The sequence below is a fragment of the Leptosomus discolor genome, chromosome Z (genome assembly GCF_034619465.1).
Source record: "Leptosomus discolor isolate bLepDis1 chromosome Z, bLepDis1.hap2, whole genome shotgun sequence".
Taxonomy (NCBI): domain Eukaryota; kingdom Metazoa; phylum Chordata; class Aves; order Leptosomiformes; family Leptosomidae; genus Leptosomus; species Leptosomus discolor.
Window position 1 is genome coordinate 45,363,520 of NC_141419.1, and position 24,347 is coordinate 45,387,866.

At 38.3% G+C, this 24,347-nt stretch overlaps 1 protein-coding gene across 1 annotated transcript in view; it reads right to left on the bottom strand.

Moving 5' to 3' along the window:
* Positions 1-9,094: 9,094 nt before the first annotated feature.
* Positions 9,095-24,347, bottom strand: part of CDC42SE2 (CDC42 small effector 2) — a 30,541-nt gene continuing 15,288 nt past the window's right edge. Inside the window, exons 2-4 of the mRNA XM_009957334.2 lie at positions 16,124-16,225; positions 11,458-11,575; positions 9,095-11,026 (exon numbers count right to left, since the gene is read on the bottom strand). Coding sequence (XP_009955636.1) covers positions 11,477-11,575; positions 16,124-16,225 — 201 coding nt within the window. The 3' untranslated portion in view covers positions 9,095-11,026; positions 11,458-11,476. The remainder of the gene's footprint in view (positions 11,027-11,457; positions 11,576-16,123; positions 16,226-24,347) is intronic.

Here is a 24,347-nt window from a genome sequence, read left to right on the forward strand (position 1 = left end):
TTGCTTTGCGCTTAATCACGAGGAAAATGGCAAGACCTGAAACATTTAGCTCTAATGAGGACATGGTGCTGTGTTCACAATAGCATTCCTCTAATAATCACCCTGACTGTAAGGAAAATAGATGGTATGTTTTTGACACCTCTATTCTCAGAGATAAGAGGTCAAGATGGTATTAACATCAGAGTGACAATGTTGTGTTATTGGGGCTGACTAAGGGGTCATCTTAAAGGGTCAGCAACCTTTCTGATGATCATGTGCAGCCAGGCTCTCAGACAGAGGTATTTGTTGAAACCATGCAAGGCTGCACAGTCAGAGACCTCTGCCTCTTGCAAAGAGGTGGTATATCAGGTCAGTGTGTGTGAGCAGAACGCCAGATGAGCTGTCTTGTGGACAGAGCTCTCAGTTACAGCAGGCACAATTGCATCAGCTTCCCTTCTGCTCTCCTCCCCATTTTCCTTGGAGATATTTCTTATAGGAACCAGAGGAAAAAGAATTATCCCGTCTATCTGTGCAAGTTCCTCAGTCTTTCCTCTTGTGGTTCAGTGTTCTTTCCATCGTGCAAAGATGTCAGTAACAGGACTGTCTCTCTGCAGTAGGTTGGTAGGGGACAGATCTTGTTCCTAGCTCCCATCAAATGAACATTTGCGATAGAAGCGTCTAAAAGCTGTATCTGAAGCTGTATTAGAAGTGAAGGGTTCTCTCTCTGTTTACCCAGGCGACCGTAAGTGCTCTTATTGACATAAATTAGCAAAGTAAAACTAAATTGCAGTGACCTCTGATGAAGCAAGTTGTCCTTATCCTGCCTTAGTTCCTGCAGTCCTTGGTCACATAAATAATTTCTTTAAAAGAAATGAGGCTTTTTGACGAGTGCTATGACCCTTTTTTACTTTTCTCAGAAGATACATTTTTTCTTACCTTGTGGTAATTGCTTGAAGCAGTAGCGAACTCTCTTGTTATCCTGCTCCTTCTGATGTGTTCTTATCTTCCTGCATACAGAATAGGCAAGGGACAGTGCAATTAGTTTATGAAAAAAAAATTATTAGCTGATTCATATAATTATTTATAAAAAATAAATTAGTTTTTCTTTTTTCAAAGTGTCTATTACATGCTGTGTGCTTGTGCACCTCACTAAAAATCTCTGAAGTGATCTTTAAATGTTACTGACTGAAGTGAGGATGAAGCCAGTCATTTGTTGCAATGCTACAAGAGCAAAATGTGACACTGCTGTTACCCTTTAGAGGATGTTAGCACCTGACTAAATATCAAAACACTGCCAATGCTATTTCAGGAGCGCTCTAGGAGATGTTTAGGGGTAATTTTCCTATGTTTGTTGTTTCAAGCCCCACTTAAAATCATTAGCTCTTGCTGCATATTCCTGGTAAGCCATTTAAATGTGGTTATGACACCATTTGTGATGGTAGGACTTAGACTGACCTCGGGTGGGAAACAAGCAACAACAGTAATACATAGAGTCTTAAGAAATAGTTCTCAGAAGCCCAAAACCTTAAGTAGTACACAGTGAAGGAATAAAAATACAGATGATGTGGTGTACTGGAAATTTGGGCAAAAGGTTGTGCAGAGGAAGAAACAAGTCTATGAAAACCTGAACCATGCAAATGTGTTCTTAGTTTTGTAAGATCCTTTAAACTCTTCACAGTCCTCTGATTCTGGATCCTCTTGGCCTGATTAGAAAAGGCCGTTAGTATTTGCATATTCATTTAGGGAAGCGGTCATGCCCCTCTACTTGGTGCTGGTGAGGCCGAACCTCTAATACTGTGTGCAGTTTTGGGCCCCTCACTACAAGAAAGACACTGAGCTGCTGGAGCTTGTCCAGAGAAGGGCAGCAAAGCTGGTGAAGGGTCTGGAGAACAGGTCTTATGAGAAGCGGCTGAGGGAACTGGGGTTGTTTAGTCTGGAGGAGGATGAGGGGGGACCTTATCGCTCTCTACAACTACCTGAGAGGAAGTTGTAGTGAGGTGGGGATTGGTTTCTTCTCCTGAGTAACAAGTGATAAGACAAGAGGAAACAGCCTCAAGTTGCGGCAGGTGAGGTTTAGATTGGACATTGGAAAAATTTCTTTACTGAATGAGTGGCCAAAGAACAGGCTGCCCAGGGAAGTGGTGGAGTCACCATCCCTGGAGGTGTTCAAAAAATGTGTAGATGTGGCACTTCAGGGTATGGTTTAGTGGGCATGGTGGTGTTGGGTCAACAGTTGGACTTGATGATCTTAGAGGTCAACTCCAACCTAATTCCATGATTCTATGACTTATGATCAGAGAATTGGACTGTAGGGTTCTCAATTGGGAAATAATCCAGCATGCTGTGAAACGGGCTTTACCTTGGGACAACGAGTGATATAAAGCAATTGCCCATCCAGGGAGGCCAGTGCCCACTTTCCAGTTATCCAAACATTTATTGCAACTTTTTAAACATCTCGTAATGTGAACATCAAGATTGCCAGTATTGGTAGGTGGGTTGGGTGGTCATGGGCCTTGTGGCATGGTTTGTTGGACAGGACTGTGGAAATCTCTTACTTACAGAGAAGCTTAAATTTAGAAGCCATGTCAGTCCCATGGAGGATTTTTCTTCATGGGTGTGGATCGCTTTCCCACCGAGGGAAATGAGCAGCTGCACATACTTGATTAGTTTTCCAAGCAGTGACAGGACTGATTATTGTGTTGATAACAAACAGCTCTAGTCATGCTTCCATTAGCTGACTGGGCTGGCATAACCCTGTCAAATTGGGTCAGAGAGGCAGAGGACCCAGCTTTTCTCTGTGTAATTAGCTAGGTGCCCTTACTTTGAAAATCTGATTTGAGACGGATTTGCTTAACTCGGTGCAATACTATTTGAATTTGCACTTAGGAAAGTAGCAGTGCTGCCCAGGAATGTGATGCAGATGACTTGCTTAATTTGGGGTGAGGCCAGGGCTGTCTCTGCTGCCCCTGGCGCAGGGCTGCTGCTGCAGTTGCACATGTTTGTGCGAGTTTGGCTGTGGCAGACCCTGCTGGCCCACGCAGAAGCTGAACTGAGGTCACTGTGCTTGTGGTAGGCTTTACCTGCCAGCGGCTGTGACGCCTGCAAGCATTGACAGGAATAGTTGCAGGTCCCTCGCACCAAATGGCTTTGGCACTTTGGGTTGGTACAAAATGCCCGTCCAATCAGCGCCGTGCTGGCCTCCACGTTGCTGCCGGATAGATATTTGAAGTGCTGCTGTGCAGGAGGCAAGTGGATGTCTCACACAGAGGCTGAGAAGTGGCTCATGCCACAGAAAACATCAGACACTCATTCTTAAAGAAGAAATCATTATGTCTCATTATCGGGTGTACGTTGGGGACAGTATGGGCCACTGCATCTACGTAGCTCGGAACAATTTAATTTTGCTCTAAGGGTTTGGGTATGCAAACATGCTTTAAGAAGCTGAAAATCCTATTTAGAATTGTTTTAGTAATCAGTCATTGTGATGTAACTTTGCAGTTCCAGTTTTTACAAAGCTTTGCATTAGCCACAGTGCTTCCTTCTGTCATGTATTTCCAGTGCTCTGGTTGTGACTCAGAGAATAAGCTCTTAACCAAAGCATGGCATGGCAGTTTAATTCTCATCCAAGGACTGGGCTGGGTACCTTTTGGCAGTCTCTGAGGAAAACAGCATCTGTGCAATTGCAGACAGATGTAAACAGATAGAAGTGGGTGGTTCTAGGCAATAAAAAGAAATAGCGGGACTTGGACCTGTAGCAGCAATATCACCCTGATGTTGCCCAGCTCCAGCATATGGTTTTGGAAAGAGACTTCTGAATGTTTTTCTAAGAGATGTGGAGCTGCATGGGCGTCCATCGCACCATCTTATGTATGTTCACATTAAGAAAAAATAGTTAGCATTTAATACAGACTTTGAAAATTGTCAAAAAAGAGTCTCATTCCCCATCTCTGTTCACCAGGCAGCCCTGTTTCCTGGGGCTGCTCCTACCCCACCTGTTATGGCAGATCCTGCTTATGCCAGCTGGAAACCAAATGATGCTGCAACTTACAGAAAGAGTAATTGGCTTGGAACCTACTACCTAAACCAGTGAAAAATTAACAAGCTTTGCTGCACTGGGCTCTGGTTTTGTGGCTCTTGCCAACAGCTCCTTCTTGAAAATAGCACCATGGGAAATTGGCATCGGTACAGTGCTTGGACACTTATCAAAGTTTACCTCCTCTCCCACTTGCCCTCCTGTCTTTTCACTCACCTACCATTAATATCTGCTCTCCCAACAGTCCTCCATCCTTCCAAACCCAGAGTATGGCTCACTGAAATGTGATTGTTGACTCCTTATTTCCACCTTCTGAAATGTCTTTCCCCTTTATGAATGTGAATTGAAATGATGCACAATGCCCACATGTCCGTGCATTATCTCTGCTGCTTAATGCATACGCCATACACACGATGATTCTTACTGCTTTGGTAGGTGAAATTGTGACAAGTGGAAAAAGCTGTGGAGTGCCAAAATGTACATTAGCATTAACCACCTGGAAAGTGTACTCTTCTCTAAGAATTATGATTCTTTGCATGTTTTATTGCTACTGTAAAGATGATTTCCTAAGGAAAACTGTTTCAGAACACCCATTTCCCTAGCGTTGCCACATTTCATGAAACCTGAGGACTTCAAAGTCAATTCCAAATAATACTCATCTTCCTCCTGGAGGTGATGTTTTAAGAACTGGCCTTGCATAACAGCCTTCCTCACACATTTGGTGAGGTATCATGGTGAGTGATAACAGGTGGAAAAGATAAACCCCAGCTCCTGTGTGGTGCATGAGGGCTCCTCACACCAGTGCTGTATTAACAGTTATTCATCTGAGCTGCCCACCAGGAAATGCACAAATGCTAAATGTGTTTATATTGCCTAGCATATATTTAAAATCAATTATAACCTACAAAGGCTGATGCAATGGTGAGAGATTTAAAAAACAAACCAAAAGACAACAACCCCTTTGTGCCACTGAAGGCATGGTATGGATGAAACAAGACACATTCCTGGGAAACAACTGCCCATAACTCTGACACACAGAGCACTGGTAGAAAATCAGCACTCCCTAAATGCTGACATCGATGTATGGAGCTTTCCTAGTGCTTAGCATTTTGAGGAAAACAGACACGTATCCATAGTGGGTGGCTCACTGTTTCATGCTGAAACACCTTCTGCCCTCAAAGTCACTGTTGGACTTGTAAAGCTTATTGTGACCCTTGAATATACCAACACCTTCCTGAACTGTTGGAAAATCAGAGTAAGCTATTAAGTGTTACCTACCAGATAGCCATCCCTGTTCTATGCATGTGTCATGGCATACCAGGAGTGTCTTCTACTACACGTCAAGTCCAAAAGTGAAGCATCCACTTCACTTGAAAGAACTGATAAACCAGACAGAACACTCTAATCTTATTTTCTGCTAATATGCTCTGTTAGTATCTTGTGTCTCAAAACAGATGATCTAATATTTGGGGGAAAAAAAATTTAAAAAAAGATAAATTTGGCTGTAGACAGTCCATGCCATGAAGAGCTCCCAGAAATGCTTAAATAGCTATGTTGTAACAGATGAATGTGCCTTTTGCATGACAGCTCAATCATTCGTAGATGTGGTTATACCATTCTGCATCATCAAGCTTGGTATTCAGCAAACTACTGCCAACTCCACCAGCACTCTGTGTTTTTTGGGCTTAATAGGAAACCCGCTTCAACTCATAATTTCTATTAGCTTGTGCAAAGGCAGAAAGTCATGTCTTGTGTAGTGATGATAGTTGGAATTAACACTGATTGCAGAAATCTATCATATTGCCCGAGGTTGGCTGACTCTTGGTGATGATGTAGTTGATCATTTGGCAATGTGTTCCACATGATCTGCGTCCCCAAACCAAATAGAATAACCTGGGCAAAGCTGGTGAGCCAAATACATGGAAACAGAGCTCCCAAAAAAGCGGAAGTAGCTTTTCAGTAGAGGTATTCACAGCCCAAGCTGTGGCTAAGCTTTGTCACTAGGCTAAAATGTTCTGTATTTTTAATTCAGACAGCTTGATGCTTTTCCACAGCTAGGTTAAGCTATCGATGTTCCCCATAAGAGATTATTTCTGATCCCATGCCACTCACTCCTGTGCTTACTCTGAATAAACATTAGGAAACTGATCCAGGTTAAAACTAACCTAACTAACATAGGTCAGTATCCAATGCAGTCAGCTGAGCAGCCAAATCAGTGTCAGTGCTAGCACAGACTGTGACAGCAAGTCGATAGAACCAGTCCCAATCAGTTTTACTGGTATGCCTTTGAAGTACTTCCACTAATCACTGGCAGAGCCAGCACATTATTTTCAATAAGCTTTAATGTCACAGTCACTGTATATGGATCTACAGTCAGGACTACATCATCATTATTTGGGATGCTAAATACAATTAAATATTTGTCAATTTATTTATTGAGTAGTGCACATCTTAAAATAATTTATAGCTGATTTAATAATGCCAAGTGATGAGGTGCACATGTGTGAGCACTTTGTATCATGCCACAAATAGAGTGAAAGAAATCGGGTTTCTTCTTCTGAAATACTGAAGAGCACATGCAATTCCTTTCCATTACATAAACTTCTAGCTCACCAAAATACCATTTTAGTATCTGCCAATATTGCATAAGGAAGGACATCTATCATGAGAAGGATCTTTTACTGTGTTTTGTCTGGTCATGTGTTTTGCTGATTTTCAAGGTATCTAGCCAGAGTATACATTCACAGTGATGATTCAAGAAATAAAGCTTGTGCCTAGTGTTACTTGCTCAAATTCATGATAAATTCCAGTTATGTTGGCTTATTGCATCTATGCAGAGAGATCGCTCCTAATCACCTAATAGCAAACACTGAAAGAACCATCTAAAATTTACCTATTGCTACTTCGATGCACAGATTTTTGCCAGCAGAAAATGGTTGGATTTTCATTACATCTCATTCTGAGCAACCTCGCTCACTGTTTGGCAATTTCCTCGCTCAGTACCTCTGAGCCTCCCAGTGGCACATTTTGCATTTGCCATCAATGTCAGGCAGGAGAACTTCAGAAAAGAGGTAGTGCTGTGCTGATAATTTTTACATCTTTTTACCATTAGTAGAATAGTTTTATAAAGAAGTTGTGGCCTGTGGCTGCAACCAGCATGTATTAAGTCTATAGACATAATACAAAAGCAGCCTCAAACTCTCATCCCAAATACTGAGCCTGTAACATCTTTTATTCCAAAAGTGTTTTGTGCCTTGCTGTAACTGTGCTCATGGAATTATACCACTACATCTGCAATTTAGTCCAGGTTTCATCATTCTATCATGTTAATAACTGTTTTTAAGGACAAAGAAAGTGTTAAAAAGAGTAAATAGCACATAATATAATAATAATAATATGCATAATTGTGCATATTTTTCTGTGATTAGCTGTGATCAAGAAAAACGGATGTGGAATAAGGAATAGGAATTTTACTGTTGAAATTCAAATAAACGTAATATCCCCAAACTGCAAAATCCAGGATCACAGTGTGAAATCCTCACCAAAAGTGTTTCATCTGTAGGAATGTGTACTACCCAGACCTCTTCTTTAAACTGTTATCACAAATACAAAACCCTCATAAACTTTATTTGGTAAACCCTATACTGCTTCCTACTAGTTTCAGAAGGGGATATAATACTTTTTTATTTTTTTAAGGCACATAAAGAGATAAAGTACAGTCAATTCATGAAGTGTTTTGAGTGGCATGCATAGAGATTTTTATATAAGATGGAGATCAGGAAATACAATAAGCAGGTGAAGCTCTACAGGATTCCTTATGAAGCTCAAAAATCACTTTCCGTTCTCTAGGAAGGGGCTCTATTCATATACATACAAAATAGGAATAGCTTTAAAAATTAAGACTTTGAAAATCAATATTGTATTTAATTGTCGTTGTGTCGTCTGTCTCCCGTGTCCTCCCCCCCACTCCCCCCCAAAAATAAAAGGACAAGGAATACTGAAATCAGAATAATTGTGTTGTGATGAAACATGTATTGTTCTTGATGAGAATGTGTCATTATGTAGACATGGCAAGATTTCCTAACAAACTAATTCCCTGGATCTGAAGGGTGGGTTGTTTTTTTCTTTGGTATACCAAATCATGGCAGAGTACAGCACTACTTGGGACCGAGACTATGTTCAGAGACTTAGTTGCTAATGCAGCACCTTCTCACTCAAAAAAGACATAAAAGGGATTAATTGACTCATACAACTGCTTTAGGCAGCTAAACAGGCTAAAGACTAACTGCAAACAGGCTGGCTGCTTCTTTAAGAGGTCAAACCCCTTTAATTTTTATAGATGGTTATACTAAAACATCTGCTTGTCAAGACACACCCTTGAAGGCAGTACTAAGCTTCTATAACCTCAACAGTTCGAGAAAAGAACCGTGTAGCTGATTGGTATCTCATGCCTTTATCTTGATCTTTCTTTCCCTTTAAAACTATCTTTTTTCTTAACTGGCAGTTTCAAGACGTGCCATGAGCCAAGTAATTAATTATTGGTCTTTAAATTAATTTAGCATGAAGTTTAAAGTATTAAATTAGTGCTTAAGGAATTAACTTTTAGAATGTCAAATATAAAAATTAATTCAACCAAATACAGAGTAGACAATATTTTGCCTTGCAGGTATATTTAGTGCAGATGTGCATATTATGATGATTAGTTGTACAATTAAGTCTTCTACTGATCACCACAGTAATCTTCATCACAATGAAGAAAGTAACATACATACGAGTTGCAGTCAAAAGGAAAGAAACTCTGTATATGAAGGTTTCCAAAGTATTTTTTAAGAAACCTCCCTTGAAGATCCTTGGAGAAGCCCCTGGTAAACACGCTAAATCAGTGCAACAAAACTGCCAATAAAATTACGGTTTAATCCACTCAGCAACAAGTGGCATGAAAAAACCTCAAGCCTGCAAATTACCTATTGACATTAATAGGTTACTCTTCAGAGAATTTTCAGCACAAATTTGTCAGTAGGCTGCAAGTGTTTTTCTAATGCAAATGTGATTTATGAAAAAGAAAAAGGGTAGGCCACCAACTGAAAGAAAACATTTATTGAATCAAAGTCAATACTTTCCTTTTAATATCTACAAGCCAACACTGAACTGACTTTATTCAAGAATGAACACAATGTACAAAAAAAGTATGTCTGTTATAAAAATATGTAATTTTTTTTTTCCTGGCTATTGAGCCGAGAACATTTTGACAAGTGCAAGATAGGTTTGGCAAGCAAATTTAAGCCACTACTACCAATGACGAAGTTCAAATAATTTTGTAAGCATAGTATATTTAAGACTTATTGATACAGTGGCATTGGAAATGTTGACCCCTAAAAAAAAATATATATATCACTGCACTGCCATGTATTTATGCATCCAGACAATTGAATATCTTAATCTTCTGTTGTTACCAATCAGTACCTTTATCAGTGAAGACTATCCAACCTAATTCAAACTATTCAACCAGATAATTGACACCTACCACTGGAATACAACTTAAGGAAGGCAAACTACCTCCATGGCCCTGTATTTTGTGTGTTGTTTGCAAACAGAGAAGAATATGTAGGTTCATACATGTTTAAATCAACCTGACAGCTGTTGCAATGTGAAATCAGCAAAAGGATGGAAAAAGAATAAAGAATCATTTATGATGGCAATCTATATTTATGAACATATGTGTGTTTACATATAAAAGTGGATCTGACTAGGCTCAGTTATGCCTTATTTGTTTGGATTTTTTTTTTTTTTTCCACATAAAAATTTAACTCAACCAGGACTCAAAATCATAGACTTCTCTAAAACCACCAAGGAGGAAAAAAAGGGACCATTTATAGAGATAATCTGAAAACAGTGCAATATTAAAATACAATTTAACAAGGTGTGAAAGAAACATGCTTTGGAACCTGAGCAAAAGGCATTTTACTGACTTAGTAAAAAGTCACCCTGTATGTTGTTTTCATTGGCACCTGTTCTGCCAGGTTAGTATGTTGCTCTTAGCAACTTCCATGGCCCCTAAATATTTAGTACACAGAAACTGCCAACTACTTAGAGAGGTCTACTAAAATTTTCAGCTAATATTGCAGGCAGTCTGACATGCTGCTACTTTAAATGACCATACAGCCTAAAATTAAGAAAAATCATAGAAAGAAAAAGCAGCAGCCAAACATGATGCTTTTCTTTTTTAAAGAGACTAAAGCACTTCCACAACACTTCGATACGGTACTACACTGGTTTACAGTCTCAAGGTCAGCTCTTTCAAAATAAATATACTGAACATTTACAACAAATGCCTCATGAATGCAAGCTCTCTCTTTATTATTTCAAGACCAGTTGGATAAAAACATAACTCTGAAACAGCTAAGTTACAAGTCCTTTTTCAGAAACAGACATGACTTGGTGCCACAGCAAAGTTTTTCACCAGTCTGCAGTAAGCAATTTTTTTCTTCTAGCACCAAGCAGGCCACCATACAAAGCAACCTCACAAAGCATGCGGCCATCTACTCTGCTGATTTTGTACGAAATAATCACTTGTGCTTGCAGGTCCCTGACCTTTCAAAAATGGGCATGAACGATAGATGATTGAAGACATTAATGGAAACTCACTCACTTCTAAATTACTTCAGTGGAGAAAAGACTAAAAAGCAACAGAATGTTGCACATTAGTATTTGTGAGGGACGAGGGAAGCGAAGGTTGGTGCTTTAATTTGGCCTTAAAACAAACAAAAAAGCTAAAACCAATCCTAAACAGCTCTATGTCCATGATACTGGTAGAGGCCAATGTGCACATGCCACTGAAAGGCACGGTCCTCCCAATCTGATAAATGGCACCATCAGAGCAGAACAGCAACTTTTCACTGGAGTAATCACAAAGGGTGATCAATGAGCCATCACTTCTCTCGCCATGAGCACACAAAGCAGTCACCAAGGCAAAAGTGGGGACACAGGAAAGAAGATACAGGAACTCACATCAACCTGGAAGACAGAAAACACACATTAAACTGAGTTTTGAACATTCTGAGTGACCATTTTTGTACTGTAACATTGCTATTAATTGATTTAACACCATACATATGCTTAAATGGATGGAACTGTTGCAAAACAAATCATATCAATAAATTTTTTTTAAAATTTGCTATACAACTAAATTCACTTGCAAAGACTTATCTACAATATCATCTTAGCTATAAAACAGGCTTACAGACAGACTGATGAAGACAGGACAATCTCTTTTTCACTGTAAAAAAATTAACATGCTTGCACAATACTGCATTTTTTACCCAGAAATGTATTTTAAAATTTGGCATCGTAAAGACACAGCTATTTGTAGGGAGCTGATTATTAAGCAGAATGATTGTTCTTCCTACTATTCTAACAGTGCCTAAAAAGCAGAACGCAATACTTACCAGAAAGATATCCCCAAGGTTATCCTGCCTTTGTATCTACAAGCTGCATCTGAACATTTGCAGACATGCCACCTCCATAGCCTCCCTTGGATTGCATTTGGTTCTGAATTGAGCTAACCTGGAGGCAGAAGGGAGAGGGGGGCAGAGAAAATAAGAAAGGCAGTCAGTGAGCTACAGCATCATCTTGCTTCCAATTTTGTTTCTTGTTTAGGTTTGGTTTTCAAGTGCTCCTTTACCATTAAAGCTACGTTACTTTTGCATAAGGACACAGGCAGTGTAGGCTTGCTGGAATTTTCACTTCTGCAAGCATCTCAGCAGGAGAGATGGAAAAACTGGTGCTGAGGCAGAAGATTTTCCTCTCCCCCAAAGAAAACTGGCTGATTCAGGCTTTCACTGACCCAATTAACTACTCAAAAAAAAATTTAATCAAATCTCTCACTGGTATCTGACAAGATATAATTTGTCTTGCTATATGGAAAACATTCTTTGCTGAGTATGATAAACCACAGAAGTTGACACCATTATGTTAAAAAAGTAATAAACAACTTCCAAAATATCTGAATAGTATCTGCACTGTATGGCTAACTTCAGATAATTAAAAAAGGACTTTCTAAACCGAAAAGAAACTTTTGGTTTGTGGAATGCTTTTTATTTATCTATTTATGTAACAGCATACACTGCTTTCCTTAATTGCTACTATCCCTTTAAATGGTAGAGCATTTATTGTTCAAATCATACTCAGTTTCTCAACTTCCCTGGAAATGCCTTATTTGAAGGTATTTTTAGCTTGATGCAAATAAATACATAGAGACACCCCCCCACCTCACCCACCCCAAGACATACACATCCCTCTATGGCTTTCATTGCCTTTATCAACAAAAAGGAAGGGAAACCGTAGTTCTTTCCAGCTTGTATTGCATGAATCAAAGTAATCATCTCAAAGTGCCTGCAGGAAGACAACTCCAACCTTAAAGGTTTGGCCTTTTTCTCTCTGCACCCCAGAGCATACATAACAAATACACAATGAGTACAAAATAACACATTCATTCAAGGCTACAGCTTCTGAAATTGAACTTGCAGCAAAGCCTATGGCTGCAGGGCACCACTTGCAATTATTACATGTATGCTACTTCATAGAGACCTCAAAACATCACTAGAAAGCTGTATTAAAACAGCACTGGAAAAATATTTCCAAGTAGCTTACACGGTATTTTCCCTGTCTACAAAAAAAGAAGTATATTATTTTACACAGAAAAGCAAAACACATGCACACATACAAAATGAATCAGCACAACTCTTTCTTACACACTGTTTCACAAACCAATGTGAAAAAAAAGAGACTGTTTTAGGATCTTTGTCTTCAACAGTATGGCATATTGCAGTGCTGTGCAAAAGATCTAATTTTTATGTATTCAAGCAGCACATGTAAAACCACTTTCTACCTTGGCGCTTTGCTCAAAGAAGTGATACAGATGCAGCAAAGCAATGTTATGTCCACATTTTTCTTCAGGGAAAAGTGTTCAGAGCTAATACTCTACTGGGTCTGACACCAGAGACTAGAGACTCAGTAAGGAAGCGTGGAGAAGTGCAAGCACATTCATGGGGTGGTGTTTAAGAACTTTCACGTTCCACCGAACTGGTCATTTTCTTCACCAAGCATCTTCTATTGCTCATTGGAACAAAAGGAGTTTGAATTTAATACTTCTTTTTTCCCTCAGAAAATAGTTAATCTACATTTAAACGTATTCACAAGAATTATCTGAAGATGGCACTAATTTGAATCTGAATGAACCCTGCCTCTAGTGAGAAAGAACTAACTCCAGGCCATATCACCTTCAAGCCCGACAACTTGCCTACATGACTTGCAAATTTTGGAGAACAGCAAATCAACACAAATTGCAAGGCTGAAGTGTAAATTGTTATGAGTAATTCTTCTAAAGGTTAGAATAATTTCTCTCGTACTTGAGTCACACATACAGATATTTCTGTTAGTGGGTAAGGAAGTATTGATCTAAAATCCAGAGGCTGTTACACCTAAAGCAAAGAGAACAGAGCAAATTAAACTGGACTGCATTAACAGTTCAGTGGATATTTTGTGTATCAAAACTTATATAGGAGACATACAATGTCAAAAACACTGAGCAAAAAGCAGGTCTAACAATCGTAGGCTTATAAGGTGGCAGTCTTTCTGAAGCATCCCCTCTTTGAGGCAGTCTGTGCTACAAGAACAAGCACCATGAAATACAATTATTTTTTTTTCTTTCCCAAAGATGCCACTGCCTTCCTTTGATGATACATAGCAGCAAGGTGGTTCTTTCATGTCTAATTTAGATAAGATAAGGATTTAAAGATTTTGGAAGGAGAAGAGTATCGCACCAATTAAAAATCATACAATACAATACAAACAGTAAGTTGTGCTGCTTATCTGTCTCATTAATTTCCTTATTTCCTTTTCTTTCCCTCCCTTTTAGAATTAGGAAATAGCACAGATGCTCCTTAAGAAAGAAAACAAGGGAGAACTAAGAAAAGGACAGAATACACGAAAACAAACACTAGAATGAGTAATATGAAGAAGAAGAAAGTCAGAGATTTAACCATGGAATATGAAGGTAAAACAAGAAAGTGACAGGAATGAGAAAAGAAACAATGCACAGTTTAAGCTTACCTTAGACAAAGGAGCAAGGTGCTCTACAGAGAAGGTGAAAAAAAAGCAAAAAAAAGAAGCAAAAAAGCAAAATATTTCAGTAGTCAGAAAACTACTGTACTCAGAATCATAAGAACATGTAATGAACAATGCTGATGGAAAAAGGCACAGAGCAGACAGTAGATGAAGAGCCAATTTTATACCGGAAACGCTAATGAAATTGCAGGAGGTCCTCCTAAAGTATTCACAAGAAAGAAGGCACAAGGAGGTTCACGAAGGAGCATAATGTCCATACTACAAAGGAAATTAAGCAGCAGAAAAACAGGTGGAGGTTAAGTCTTGGAATTTACACTGCAAAGAATGAACAAGGAGAATGGATGCATAGTAAATCACCACAGAAGAGGCAAGAAAATAAGCAGTGTGAAAAAGTAAGAGATGTATGCTTCTGAAGAGAGGGGAAAAAAGATTATTTTTTGCATGCCAATCCTTTCTATCTGGGATGACAAAAACCACTCTGGCCACTGATGCAGCACATTATCCAAATGAAAAAAAAAGTGAGAGAAAGAGACAGTTATGAGCACTCAAAATGCAAAATTCTAGGTAGAGAGACACTAATGACTACCTACTATCTGGAGATGAACGGGATATTACGCAAGGCAAACACGAGGGCAAGCAGGGGTAAAGTCTGAAGTGACAGAGCAAAGCTTCATGCAACCTCACATGAGGCAGCTCAGCTGTGAGAATGAGGAAGGTTCTCACAGGAGGGACAACAAACACTTAAGAAGCAAAAAGCCATGCTTTAAAAAAATAAAGAAAACTGCTCACTTTATTATCACTTTATTCTTTCAATTTATAATGACTTTAAATATATTGCATTAAATAAGTAATTAGCTTTAACTGAATTTTATCAAGTTGAAGCTGTGTTTGTCTATTTAACTTGCTTACAGATGTTTTAGTATAAATCACTCCCAATCCATTATGTTGTTCTAGGAAAATGTAGCATATTTTTTGTCATGTCAGATTTTCTAGCTTTGCCCTTCTCCAATACATACTAAGTTACAAAAGCAACCCAAAGTATTCCATGATGTCAGTAAGTTGTACAGTAGTTGAAACTACAAATGACCTGACTTGCCTACATTAAAACTCTTTCCTTTACAGCTCTGCTCTCTATTCTGATACCTCTGACAGAACTCCTTCTTTTCTGTAAAAAAGTATTTTTCATTAATTTTAACCTCAAAACATTTTTTCCTTTAAAGAGGATTATTAATGTCAAGAAGTATTTTTCATCATTATCTACATACAACCCTTTTCTAGATTGAATATTATTGACCTTAAAAACAGATTGACACTCTACATAAACATGAAGCTGTACAAAAGAAATCTATCCTCATAAGCTGACTTTCAGTATCTATCTTAGCTTCTGGTTTTCACTTTCAGAGAGTTAAAAATATTTATTGCTCTTCCCATCTACAGGAAGTCACAAAACCTTGCCTGTGACATGGTTGCTTGCTCTGCCAATAATTCACAGTGCAAATAGGGCTACAGACTACAGAAAAACCTCAACAACATCCAAAAATATTTGTGTGCACCATGAACCAAGGTAAGCTAGAGTTTTACATGAACTGTATTTAAAATAGCTTAAAGCATTTAAGGTAAGAAATCTAGTCAATTATAAGACACTTTAAAAAGTTTTCTCTAAAATAATCTAATAATAATTTTCAAATATACCTCTATTTTAGTTCATACATGCCATCAGAATGGATTTTTAAGAAGTAGTCAACACATAGCCTGTACAATATATACAGCATCTACTATGTGTTGTCAATAAACATAGGAATTTTAAAAATGATAGTCCATAATCTTGAATGCAAGTGTTTAAGACTTGGAATTAAGATACTAGCAGGTTGTTCTCCAGTTTTATAGAGATTCTTAGAGTTGAAAGACTCATGGCTTCAGCCACAGAATGCATATGCAGTGTTCCTGTATTCTAAGATAAAGCTTTCATTATCTGCTGATGCTTACCGAATTCATTCCACTGAATAGGTCTCCTGATCCTACATGAGCTGTGTGAACAAAGTTTGTTGGCTCCCCAATCATGCTTCGGTCAATCCGCCGTCGTCTCTTCTGAAAGGAAGGCAAAGAAACCATCTAACTGAGAGTCACTGAAAATGCAAAAACAATGTGTGTCATAAATGTAAAAGTTCACTGTCCATAGAATATTTCATACACTGCAAGATATTTTCCTGCTTTGTCAGGAGGGTTGGACTAGATGATCTTTCGAGGTCCCTTCCAACCCCTAACATTCTGTGATTCTATAAGATAAGAGGAAAAGACCTGTAAAGGGATCCTGGAAGTTGAATATGAAATGTTGTCATTTAATGGCTTTACTCAGTCTATTCCCTTGACAGAGATCTGCAGAATTTGGATTGCAAAGGGCACACCAGGTAATCTTTACACCTTGAAAACAATAAGTAATCTTTAAACAGAAGTTGAAGAGATGCAGGTTTGTGCGTTGAGAGGAACAGAGGCAGTCTTAGGACCCATCTCAGAAGCTTTGCTTTGAACATATACTAGATGCAATGAAACTAGATCACATTTCAGTTACCATAGTAATGAAGTAAAGAATTGATGTCTCTTCTATTCTTAATCTGCAAGTGATGCTTTGCACCCACACAGGGTGGCATGTCTTTTGAAGTACAAGATCAGAATTCACAAAGCCACCAACAGTTGCATCACACAGAAATTATTTAACTCTGCAAGTTTCTCAAAACTTTTGATAACCAGTTTTAAACTTCTGTTTAAAAAAATTAATTATACAGTGTATTCAACCTGCCCTTCAGCAAAGCCACAAGCATTTTACTGTAACACTGTTTTCATAGTTCAAAAACTACTTACTGCAAGAACTTAAACACTGTAATTTGTTTCTTTAAACAAATAATTGCCACTGACGGGTCCAGAGGCTTGTAAAATTTCCTTTTTATTTCCCTCTATCTTTGGCTTGCAGGGAAGAAGTGATCTTTTTTGACTATCTCCAAATTTTGTCCAGAGGCAGCGCTTCTCTAGCTCAGTCTACTTCATAGCGATGGCAACAGTTCTGAATTAGACAAGTTCTCTGCCTGTGTACGTACATATAATTTTTTTGCTTTACACAGTTATGCATCCCTCTCTGCCATTCATAACAGGCCCTCTCAAAAAAAAGAAGAAAAGACATGCACAGTAGCATCGAAGTCTCAAATATATCAAAATATTTGAGTGATGTCACTTAGATCCTAGCAGGCTGAGAGTTATTTTTCTAGAAGCTGCTAAAAGTAGAAGTCACAAGTAACGTCAAAAAGAGTATTATACAAAGGTATCCCAAAGTCAAGTACCAACCTATGTATGCTGCAGATCAAAAGCAGTCTCTTCTGTTTAGCTAGCAGAAAAGCATGTTCTGCTAAATCTGCACCGTATTTTTTGAGAGAGCTGATAGATATATATCCCAAATCCAAGTTTAAGTGAGTTTAAGTGAAACATTAAGTGACATGCAGCACTTCAAAGGACCCTGCAACACAAAAGCCTGCACGGATTTGACCTGCAGAAGGCTCCAACTCAGCCCTAGTCAGTCCTCCAATGGAGTGGTACTGCGGGTACAGATGTGGAACGTAATTTCTAAGCATAAAGTGATACATAGTGGAAACTGAAACAACTCAGAGGGGATGATAAGTTACTGTCATATTGCGAACACGCAGAGTTTCTGAAAAGAATGCTTCTTTATTTAAATTCCCGCATATGCCACTTTTCTCCTACCACCTACCATTTAATTCATCTCCACTTTACACACAAGAAAAACTGTCAACTCCTTGTCCCACACAGTAACACTTTTTACCTAGCTGTACGTTGTCCTGGCTTTTTATATCTTAGGATATCAGTGAAGTAAACTGTAATAAACCAGGCAACAGAATACCTGCTACCGTCAATGCAAGCCTACTATAGGGAACAAACAGAGCACGTCCACACAAATCAGTGGCAGAGGCAGACTGGAACGTTGCACCTCACATTAAGAATAACAAATTTTGGTATTTAAGCCACAAGTAGTAAATCTTTAGTTTTTGACCATTCTTCTCTGAAGCTAACACAGATATAGTTGCTTTTCTATTGAGGAGAACATTTTATTTCTATTTATTAGTATTATCAAGCTACCCAAGGCAAGGATAAGTCCTTCCTACTGCTAACTTTGTAGCATCTACCAAAACATTGCAAGTGTCACTTTTCATGACTGTGCTTACATATACATACATAGTTTTGTCTTATTTTATATGTAGTAAAAATATATTGCACATGATATATTCATCTATTACATAACAATATATATTCTTATATCACATATTGCATTTCAAGGCATTTTTCTGTCATTTCATATTTATCTATTTATCTCCAAAAAAAGGTAAGGCAAAGCAAACTAAACTAGAAGGGAAATAGCACGCTGATCTGACCTATCTAGTCTAATCTTGTGCAACGCATTTCCAACCAGATTCAAATCAATATGAAGTTATCCATATATAAAAAGGCAAGTGACACACCTTTCTTATTTTGATACAGTTGTTTTTGTCTTTCATTCTAACTACCTGTAGAAGAGGAACTTTGGTTCAAATTTGCCATAATTTCCTTATTCTGCAAGACGTGTTGTTTTGGCTTCTTTGATATTAAAATATAAAATTTGTAAGCTTGCCAGAAACTCACATGCAGAAAAGCTAAGAAGTTGCATTTATTGAGGCATAATCCCTGTGCTTTATAGTCTCCTTTTCTGATTAAAATTATGAGAAACATCTTTTGTATTTTAACTTCAAAACAGCCTTGATACAAAATCAGGGAAAAATAAAACAAAACACTGTGCTTTTGGCATCTCATCTGATGCACAGTAAAAGCATAAAGTTCCCAAGATTAATTTTCTAGTCTTGTATCTTCTTTAATTTCAGACTTTTTTTTTTTTTTTTAATCAGTTCTTTAAAAGGAGTGCATATTGTGCAAATCAAGGTATTCCTAATACTCTACACTGGAGTGGGCTATCGCAGCAGCATTTGAGGCTTCAGTGGGCCCCATTCAGCTGCCAGGATTGCCTTCATTGAGTCAGCAATGCTTATTGCTGGCTTGCAGGCTAGGCAACCTAGCTAAGACAAAAAATAGTTTTTTCCCTTTTCTTAAATGATTACTGTCATAAACCAGGCTTATCTCTCTTGGAAAAAAGATAACTAAGAACATTTAATTCCTCTCTGAAGCCTCGTTCAAGACTGAATAACTTTACTCGTGATCTCCCTACTGGGAAACTCTCCCTGGTGAACAGAAAAGTGAACGATCCATCTGGACGCTATAAAGAGCTGCTTTACAGAATCAGCTTCTGTGATTAGAGAACGACCACCACTCACATTTATTACCTCCAAAAATTTTGCTCTTTCCAAAGCAGAAAGATGACTGTGAAATCAGGAACACTAGAAAGTTACACAGCCTTTAAACTTGTCTCCATAACATGAGGGTCATTTTTTCAGACTGCTCAGTCACTGCTATCCCAGCCATTAAAATGGCATCAAAGTAAGAAGCAATTCACTCTCTACGATAGCTATTTGCAAGCTTGACTTTTAAATAACAGCAGGGTAATTTGAATATAACGATGTATAATAACTTTTAACCACATCATCAAATCCTTTGCCACACTAAGAGACCTAGAGTTAATACATCTTTCCATACTGAAACAATGAAAATCCCAAAATCTCCTAAACGAAAATAAACGCCAATAAAGCCATGACAACTGCTGTTCTTATGGTAGACAGGACAAGTGCAAACAAGGACTATGCTCCTGGTTCTCCTCTGTATCAACCTAGCGCATTTGTTTTCATGACTGGGACCTAGTCAGCTCATACTGACTGTATGGATGCACCATCAAGGCAGTGATAGGTAAGCATGTGATTTGCTCGCTCAGTTTTTAAATTTTTTTTTAAATAAGAACTACCAGATTTATACGGAGGCTCACAGCTCTTGTTGCTGACCTTCTTTCACAAATAACTCTCAAATAGCAACCCTTTTTTGGAGAACTTCTGTTACCATTCATTCTAGTGTTAATTTCAGGCTAAATGCAAAAAGAGCTTGCAAAAAGCAAGCTCTTTTAATCTGCTAATTTACTCTCTGGGATCACTACCAATCAAGATAGGTGTTTCACAACTTTTCTCTTGAGGACAAAGTGATCTATTAAACTTTTCAGTGATAAAGCTCTCTGTTGAAATGGAGCTGTTTGCTAGCTTTGTATTCAAGAACTCGGCCGAAACATCAAAAGCAGCACAGACCCAAGATAAAACTAGAAAATCTAAGGAATCAATCTTAATCAACGATAAGACAGTCAACCATTTCAAGAGTAGGGATTTGGACGGTTACAGGAGAAACTGAAAAGAGAGAAAACGCCCTTCACTTTATTTTCCTTCTTTGGAAAATCTCTTCTACTTTTCATATTTGCTCTGAAAAGACCACCAGCAGAAAAGGAGTTCCTATGCTGTGCCACCCAGCTGATCCTCCACACGCTAACACATAGGAAAAGGTAGGTAACTTGCTCAGTATCAGATCACCCTGTAGAGGTGGCTTTCTGTCTTCCCACATGCATGCTGTTCTGCTCCCAAAATAGTCTGATGTGCCCTAGATGGCTGGCTGTGTCTCAAGACAAGCTGTGGTCCGAGTGACGTGTCTGGTTCCCAATAACAACCCATCAAAATTTAAAAAAAAAAAAAAAAAAGGTCTTAAAAAGTGTCTTTCATCAAACCCTACAGAAAGTGGCTGCAGGGGCAAGAGTGTCCCTTGTATTTGTTTTTGTGCATTGTGTGTTTAAGATGCATTTCTTCACACTTTTCTCCCCAATTAGGAACCTTGAAATTCATGTTAAAAACAACGAAAAGCATGTACACATATATAGCTGGAATGCTAATACACTCCCATTTCTAGCAACTGGATCATTCTGTAGCAAACTAGTACTGTGAAACCAATGACTGGATGTAGAGGATCATCATATAGCCAGTATGATATTTTTGAAGAAGAAAAGGCTGCACACCTCCTAAACATTTCCCTGAACACTGTGGTACTCCCCAATTTTTTTCAGTTTTTTAAACCCATGAGCTTACGCTTCCAATTCCAACATTTATACAATCTGCAACTACTATGCGAAAGCTGATGAAATTAAAGACACCACCCACAGTAATTGTTAAAATTCCAGTTAGGCACTAGCATATGGTTAAAATTTTAACATTTAATTTTGAACCATAAAGTGATACTGACTGTATTGAATTTCAGGAGATCAAATATTCTCAGAAAGCAAGGATAAAGAACAAGACCTTTAAGTTTCAAATGTCTTATGTCAAGAGGTCTACCATAGAGAAGAAACAGAGAAGCACAACTAAGGTAATATGCAAGATAAATTATAATGCCAGCCACTCCAAACCATGACATTTCAGTGATAGATTTGTTCTAAAGCAGTAACATGTAGTCTCTAAGCCCAGGATAATGATGTTCTGAGCAGCACTGTGATCGTCATCAACTGTGAAACACCAAAGCTACTGCCATTACTAAGACATTTTTATCAGTCCCTTACACAGGCAGTTTCTAGCAGGTAGCTTAAAACGTTTTGATTGCTTATAGATCTTACAAACTACAGCTTCACCAGAACAGAAGCAGGAGGAAACCAGCACAGGTTTTCATGCCAGCTCTTAAGCAACAGAGATAAGTAGCAGGCCTCCAGCATGCTCAGCTTTCATCAAGTTTTCAAAAAATTCAGGATGCCACCTGACTGTTCTAGCTAAAGGAGAGTTAGGAAATTGAGACAAAGGATTGGAAAGAGGTACGTTTTTAAATAATGTAAGTTGTTATAATTAGCATCTAATAAATTGATTATCAAATGTACATTGGATTTAGCCTTTAGACAGAATCACTTTGAATTTACTGACTCAAGTGGCAAAAAAACCCCCAACAACAAAAAAGAGCAAATCTGATCACTTTCTGAACTCCTGAGCAAAGGAACTACCAGTTGAGTTCATATTTAGAAAAAGACAAAAGTAAAGGGAAAATAAAAGAATCTGAAATGGCCGAGAAGCTGACTTTATCAAATTGTCCAACCTAATTTTAAGTACAATTTCACATCGAGTTAATCTATTTTGTAAATGAATACCTCAAACTGGATTGCATATTGTTATCTCAAAGAGCTCCTTTGCTTTTATCAAATTCAGCAACTTCTTGAACCTTTTCAAGTGTACACTTTTTGACCTGTTTACACAATATTCCATTATATTAATATGGTGTTAGTCATCACATGACAAAACTGGTAATTCTAGCCCATGTTTTCTAAATAAACAGGAAAATTTGCCAGATGAGGTCAAATGACTGTGAAAGACAATAGGTCTTTTAAGAAATGTGTTTAGCTCACACATTAACGGGAACTTGTTCTATTCCAGATGCTTAAACCGATTTGAAGTCACATAGTAAATCAGAATCCATTCCTTGGTAAAGCTAGTAAGTACAAGTCCTTTTCAAAATACACATTAGCACAATTTTAAGATGATATTTACGACTTGTAACTTGGCTGTCACATCATACCACTAACTCCTCTTTCTAGTAAGTTCATTTTCATTACTTTTGGTGAATAATACCTCTTTAACATAATTTAAAAAACAAAACAGTCATCTAAGATAGCAATACTGGTTTTCTACTATAGCAACCGTACTTCTTTAACATCTTGAGACAGACTATGCAATTCGATTGTACAGTAACAGGTAATTCATCAACGATAAGGTCAGTAAGGTGTGAAGAAAGTGACAAATCTTTGATACTGGCTAGTGGTATCTCAGCAAAAATCAGCTCTTAGTATTTAACATACACTCTTTTCATACAGTTGCCAAGCTATGCAAGTTCCAACACATTAGCTGTTGCTTGGAACAAGCGCTTAGTACTAGCCCTCACAGCTGGAAACAAAGTTTATCACTGCACCTTTTGGAGTTCTGACACAGATAAGGGACAAAAACTCTGCTGCATGTAGTATAGAAGGAGACACACTAAAAGAGTGGGTTTGTTCACCTTTAAGAAGAGACATCTGCTTGTGGTTGCTTAATGGTTTTCCACTACGTAACAGAAGGGTACAGAAGACAGACAGACTTGGAGGTACAGTGATAGCATGAGAAGCCACAACCTGAAGTTGCAACACAGAAAATACTGATTCAATTTAAAAAAAAATAAAATAATTGTTGTGTAGGTGGTCAAACACTGGATCAAGAACCAAATGAATCTGAATGTCCATCCTTGGAGATTCCCAGAACACCACTGGACATGGCCCTCCGAGAGCCAGTCTAGTTTGGTTCTGCTGTGAGCAGATGGATTGCACTAGACAGCGTCCAGAGGTCTCTTGTCACCTAGATTATTTTCCAAGTCTCTAACTTCAGCTGGTGATGAACAGGAAGTATGTAGGGTGGGATGGAATTGACTTTGCTGTATATATTCTCCCCAGTGATCAAAATCATGTTAAAACACAATATAAACTTTCTCAAAATTTCTAATAGCTTCTTTAAAAAAGCCAATCTCAAAGTCCTGCTAACAACACACTGTGAACTGCATCATCTTGAGCTCTCCTTCCGTTCGCTCGCTGACTTTTTCCAACAAGAACACAGGAAACACTTAAAAAGTCATCTGGCATGACGAGAGCTGTAGTTCTCTAAATGACATATATCAGGAGTACAACACGTAGCCCCTCCTGCTCAGCCATATGAATGTCACACCTGCCCCCTGCCTCCCCCCCCGCAGCTACGACACAAACAAAAGCGTTGGATGTCCTTAAGTACACCGCATATTGTTAAAAATTATATTCTACGCTGGCAAATCCTGTGCTAGAGCTAACTGGCTAATATAAACAGGTTTGTTATGTTCTACATATGCAGGTGTCTGCACACATTTCCACCTATATGGAAGCATACATGTTGCATAAAATACCTTACATATAAACCTTCTGTACTCCTATGTACAGTCTGTACACTAAATCAGAATGGTATGCACATACCAAACTCCATTACAGAAAAGTACAAGAACAAAAAAACAAACTGAAATACTACCTCCAAACAGGTAACAGCCACTGCCAGATACAGGATGCTCAGTCACACTCACCATACAAAACCAGTCACTTAAAAAGTCTAGCACTTTCTCTTGACCAGCTAGTTAAAACATCTACTGCCCCGAAGATAATAGCTCTAAATGC